This window comes from Mastomys coucha, unplaced genomic scaffold (genome assembly GCF_008632895.1).
Source record: "Mastomys coucha isolate ucsf_1 unplaced genomic scaffold, UCSF_Mcou_1 pScaffold4, whole genome shotgun sequence".
Classification (NCBI taxonomy): Eukaryota; Metazoa; Chordata; class Mammalia; order Rodentia; family Muridae; genus Mastomys; species Mastomys coucha.
The window spans coordinates 4,544,142-4,549,668 of NW_022196910.1; the positions used below are offsets into that span (position 1 = coordinate 4,544,142).

The following is a 5,527-nucleotide window of genomic DNA, read 5'->3' on the forward strand; positions in this document are numbered from 1 at the left end:
ATATATATTTAATGTGTTCTAAGTTCTTTTCACATATCACCATTACTCTCAATGTTTCCTTCTGAAACATTTCTTTCTAGGTCCCCCTCTTTGTGCCTTACTGAATTTAAGTAGCATTGCTTCAATGAACATGGGTAGAGTTTTATATTTTGCTTTTGAGATAGGGTCTCACTGTATAGTTCTAGTAGGCCTAGAACTTGAGAGTACTGCCTGCATTTGCCTCCATCTTTTGGGATTAAAGGTGTATGCCACTATATCCCGCTGTTGGTCAGCTGTTGCTTTGGTTTTACTGGTGTGTGGGAAACTATAGCTCTGAACAAAATGATTCCTTCCCCTATTAGAGTTAGCAACCACTAACAGCCAGTATGCTCAGGAAGGGGTGGTGGGCACTATCCTGACAGGTTACCACAGCCTCTGTGAATTGAGGTTTATTGGCTATATTATGTCCAAAAGACCATATTTCACACCTCTCTTTGATGACCCATTTAGGCCTAAGCATTCAACAGTCACTTAATCTCAGAACACTGACCAGTCTCTGCATTAACTATTAACTCCTGCAAATAAATTCTCCCTCACTAAGACTGAAAGCAGTACATATCTGTGGATATGTTTATAAATATTTAGAGAACCATTTTGACAGCATGTCGATTTAGAAAAACAATACTAATTCCCCCTTTGGGACTGTCACCTCCCTAAGCAGTGGTTTAGAGTACCAACCATGTGTTGTTCTCGCATGTGGAGAACCCCTCAATCAGAAAGCATTAGTTTCAATTGCTGTGATAAAACACCATTATCAAAAGCAACATGGGGAGGAAATGGTTTATTTTTCTTACACTTCTAGTTGATCATTGAGGGAAATCAGGACAAGAACCTGGAGGCATGGACTGAAGCAGAGGCTGTGGTGGGATGCTCCTTACTGGCTTGTTCTCTGGCTTGCTCAACCTGCTTTCTTACACCATTCCAGACTACCTGCCTGGAGTAGCATTACCCGCAATGAGCTGGGACCTCCCACATCAATCATCATTCAAGAAAATGCAGTACAGGGTTGCCCACCGACAACCTCTGGTAGAGGCATTTTCTTGTTTGAATTTCCCTCATCCCAAATGACCTGTAGCTTTTATGAAGTCAATATAAAACTAGCCAGCATACCTCAATTGCCATATTAGCACTGCACTTGTTGCCTGGCAGGTTGGTATTATAGCTCACTGGGTTTGTTGATGGTCAGATCATTGATGTGGTTTCTCCCTCAGCATAGAGGAAGTTTCTGTCTATTTTAGCTTGATTTTTTTTTTCCAGTCTTGATTTTTGACTTTAATCTCTTACACTGCATTTCCACTGCTGCAGAATAGTCATATCATACAACAGCCTAACTGGATATCAGTGAATGAAGTGATAAATTATGATATATATGTTTATTAAATTGCATATGTAAATGTGTATACACGAACACACATATAAATACTATGGTGAGTTGTACTATAAAGAAGAAAGGTACTGGGGCCTGAGGAGATAGCTCAAAAGTTAAGAGCACTTACTTCTCTACTAGAGGACCTAAGTTTGGCTTCTAGAACATATGCCCTGTAGCTCACAACCTTTTATAACTCCAGCTCAGGGGAAGGACACACATATAGAATGCTAACACATAAATACATCGGAAAGGAAATGTATCATGTTATTTTTTTTGTAAAATGTGTTGGACCCCAACACCATCTTTATAACTAAGGCAGAGTAAGGAAGGATAAGGAGTGTATATTGTACAATATATATGGAAAACACACTGAAAAGTAGAAGGAAAAGGTGAGAATAGAAGGGGCCAGCCAGGTATACAGTGCCTATTTGAAGAGTAAACCATAAAGTAAACTATGCATGTAACTATATATGTCTTGTGTTTTCCCACTATCCTTCCTATAAATGGATATGGATTGTTTCAGGAGCCCGTGACCTTTGAGGATGTGGCTGTGAACTTCACTCTAGGAGAGTGGACTATGTTGGATTCCAGTCAGAAGAAGCTCTACAGAGACGTGATGAAGGAGACCTTTATGAACCTGCTCGCCATAGGTAACAACACAACTGCTAGGATTCCTTTACTGTGATCACAACGGTTGTTTCTTATTCATCTGTGTAGTTACATGATTTTAAAAAGTGAAAGAACAACGTTGTCGAATGTTACATGCTTGGTCATATTATAACAGGAAAATGTAATTTTGAATAAGCTTTGAGTAATTTCTTTGGGTTGACTTTTAGGGAAAACAGAAGAAGAAGACAATGAAGAAGAGTACCAAAATCCTAAGGGAAACCTGAGGTAAATTACCCTCCGGAAAAGATTTGCATCAAGTATTTGGTGGTGATAGGAAATCTGAGAATCTTTTGTAAACACATGGAGCTTGAGCCCTTAGAACTATTGAAAGATCTTAGCAACATAAAGCTATGTAACATTTTCCTGAGATTCATTATACACCTTTCCTTTGTGCACAAAATTTCAAAAATATTAATCATGTTATACTTAGGCTTGAATATAGGGTATATGTCAAATAAAGTGAATTTTAGGTTTAGATTGAGATTCAACTTCCCTAAATTACTTAGTTATTCATTTATTTTAAATTCCATAATAAAAGCTATATTGCATTATAAATGTTCAAGTGTTATCTGTGGCTTGGTGACATACATGATTAGTGTTTGTAAAATGCCTGAAAGTATTATAGAATGTTATTTGATAGTAAGCCATCCCTAGGACCTCTAGTTAGATGTTCATAATGATTCTCTTTTTAAAACACTTATTTGTGTCTGTGTGCATTGGTACATGAATGTACACCGTGGTGCAGTTGTGGAGGTCAGAGGATAACCCTCTGGAGTGCGTTCTCACCTTCTATACAGATCTTAGGAATCAAATCTCTATTTTCAGACTGACCAGTGGGCGCCGTTATCTACTGAGCCACCTTACCTCCCCAAAGTCTATACGCTCTTATGAAAATTAAGTCAATACTCTTGTTTCTTAGCTTGGGGAAAGGGTCTTTTGTATGGTACAATTGGGCCTCAAATAGGCATTTATTTTAACTGCCACTACCTCTTAAATAACAACACTCATGCCGGGCAGTGGTGGCGCACACCTTTAATCCCAGCACTTGGGAGGCAGAGGCAGGCAAATTTCTGAGTTTGAGGCCAGCCTGCCTGCTCTACAGAGTGAGTTCCAGGACAGCCAGGCCTACACAGAGAAACCCTGTCTCGAAAAAAAACAAAAAAATAAAAAATAAAAAAATAATAACACTCATGAGTACACAGCCTGAAGTACTTCCTTTGACTAGCCATAAAACTATAGTACTACTCTTTTCATGTTTTTCAGAACTCTGATGGTTGAAAGACTCTGTAAATATGATTATGGTAGTCAGTATGGAGAAACTCACCGACAGAGTCCAGAGCATGTTGTGAGTGAAAAAGTGCCTACGGCCATAACTGAATGTGAAAGAAACATCCGTACTCATTTGCCCTCAGACATGCACTTCAAAGGTCAAACTGGAGAGAAACCTTGCCAGTATCAGCAACATATGGAGAAGGCCTTGAAACATAAGAAATGTTGGAAGGACTTCACTTATTCTGAGTTGCTTTGGATGCATAAAAGCCCTCCCATGAGACAGAAACTCTATGAAAATAAACAAGCTAACGAAGCCTCTAGGACTTTCACTACCGATCATGATTATGAGGGAACTTACACAGAAGAGAAATCTTATATTTGCAAACAATGTGGGAAAGCATGGAGTGACTCCTGTAGCCTGCTCTGGCACGAAAGAAGTCACACTCAAGAGAAACGTCACACATGTAAGCAGTGTGGAAAAGCGTTTAGTCGCCCCTCACAGCTTCACAAACATGAAAGAATTCACACTGGTGAGAAACCTTATGTATGCACACACTGTGGGAAAGCGTTCATTGATCGCAGAACCTGTCACAATCACGAAAGGACTCACACTGGAGTGAAACCTTTTGCCTGTAAGCAATGTGGGAAAGCATTTCTTCGTTCCTGCCAACTTCTCATCCATGAAAGAATTCATACCGGAGAGAGACCTTTTGTATGTAAGCATTGTGGAAAAGCTTTCACCTACTCCAGTGCTTGCTATTATCATGAAAGAATTCACACTGGAGAGAAACCCTGTGTCTGTAAGCAGTGTGGGAAAGCATTCAAATGTTCTGCATATCTTCACATACATGAACGATCTCACAGTGGAGAAAAACCCTATGTGTGTAAGCATTGTGGCAAAGCCTTTGCTTATGCCACTGGATGTCACAAACATGAAAGAATTCACACTGGAGAGAAACCGTATATGTGTGTGCAGTGTGGGAAACTATTCACTTTCCCCAGATCCCTTCACATACATGAGAGATCTCACAGTGGAGAAAAACCTTATGTATGTAAGCAGTGTGGGAAGTCTTTCACTCAGGGAACCTCTTTGCGAAGACATGAACGAATTCACACTGGAGAAAAACCTTATGTGTGTAAGCAGTGTGGGAAAGCCTTCATCCAACGTGATGATTGCTACAGTCATGAACGAACTCACACAGGAGAGAAACCATTCATGTGTGTTCAGTGTGGGAAAACGTTCACTTTTTCCAAATCTCTTCAAATACATGAAAAAAATCACACTGGAGAGAAACCCTATATATGTAAGCAGTGTGGGAAAGCCTTTAGCTGTTCCACATACCTTCTCAGACATGAAAGAACTCACAGTGAGAAGAAACTCACTGGGTAATATTTCTACCAGTATAAATCTGGTAGAATATCAATTTTCATTTTGAGGTATGAAGGAAAATGGAGAGACTATAAGATTACGAGAACTACAAAAGTATAATTTTGGTCCCTCATGCTTTCCATAAGATAACCTGTACAATAGGTTGTGCTGCTGCGTGTCTTTTGTTCGAGCAATGAGAAGTAAAGGCTATGCAATAACAATATTCAATGAAGGCTCTGCTGTTTAATGGGTTTACACACAGCTTGGGAAGTTTATCCACTGATTTCAACTAAATGAAATTGTCTGTAAATATAAAAAAGTTGCATTTTTACCAATAAGATAAAATTTATGAAGTTATCTCATGTGGTTGAGTCCTATGAAAATAATGTGAAGATATTGAAGGTTAACTTGTGTTGAATATTTCTGAAAATAAACCACATGAAAGAGAGACAGTAAGTTCTGAGTATTTTTTAAAAACTCGATTATTTAAATAAAGTGTTTTATTTTGCTGAGTTTATAAGGTCAGTGTCTCACAACTGAACATATGTATATTAAAGTTGTATAGCTGCAGGGAATCTTACTTAACCCCGGTTCTCTGGAAGAGCAGCCAGGGTCTTTGATGGCTGAGCCATTGCTACAGTCCCAAGCATTGTATTTTCAAATGTGATGCTGTTTCCTGTGATGAGGAAGTACAGGAAGTTGAAGTTGTTCAATGTGTTTGGAGTAAAACAATTTAATCTAGTAACTGAATGAGCGTTATTTTTATATCTGGCCTATTCTCATACAAGGCATCCTAACTTTTCTTTCTT

The 5,527-nt window shown here is 38.9% G+C and overlaps 1 protein-coding gene across 1 annotated transcript in view; it reads left to right on the forward strand.

The window, feature by feature from the left end:
- Positions 1 to 5,463, forward strand: part of LOC116075755 (zinc finger protein 14-like) — an 11,669-nt gene extending 6,206 nt beyond the window's left edge. The window contains exons 2-4 of the mRNA XM_031349089.1: positions 1,932 to 2,058; positions 2,245 to 2,302; positions 3,341 to 5,463. Of these exons, the coding sequence (XP_031204949.1) occupies positions 1,932 to 2,058; positions 2,245 to 2,302; positions 3,341 to 4,739 (1,584 nt within the window). The 3' untranslated portion in view covers positions 4,740 to 5,463. The remainder of the gene's footprint in view (positions 1 to 1,931; positions 2,059 to 2,244; positions 2,303 to 3,340) is intronic.
- The last annotated feature ends 64 nt before the right edge of the window (positions 5,464 to 5,527 follow it).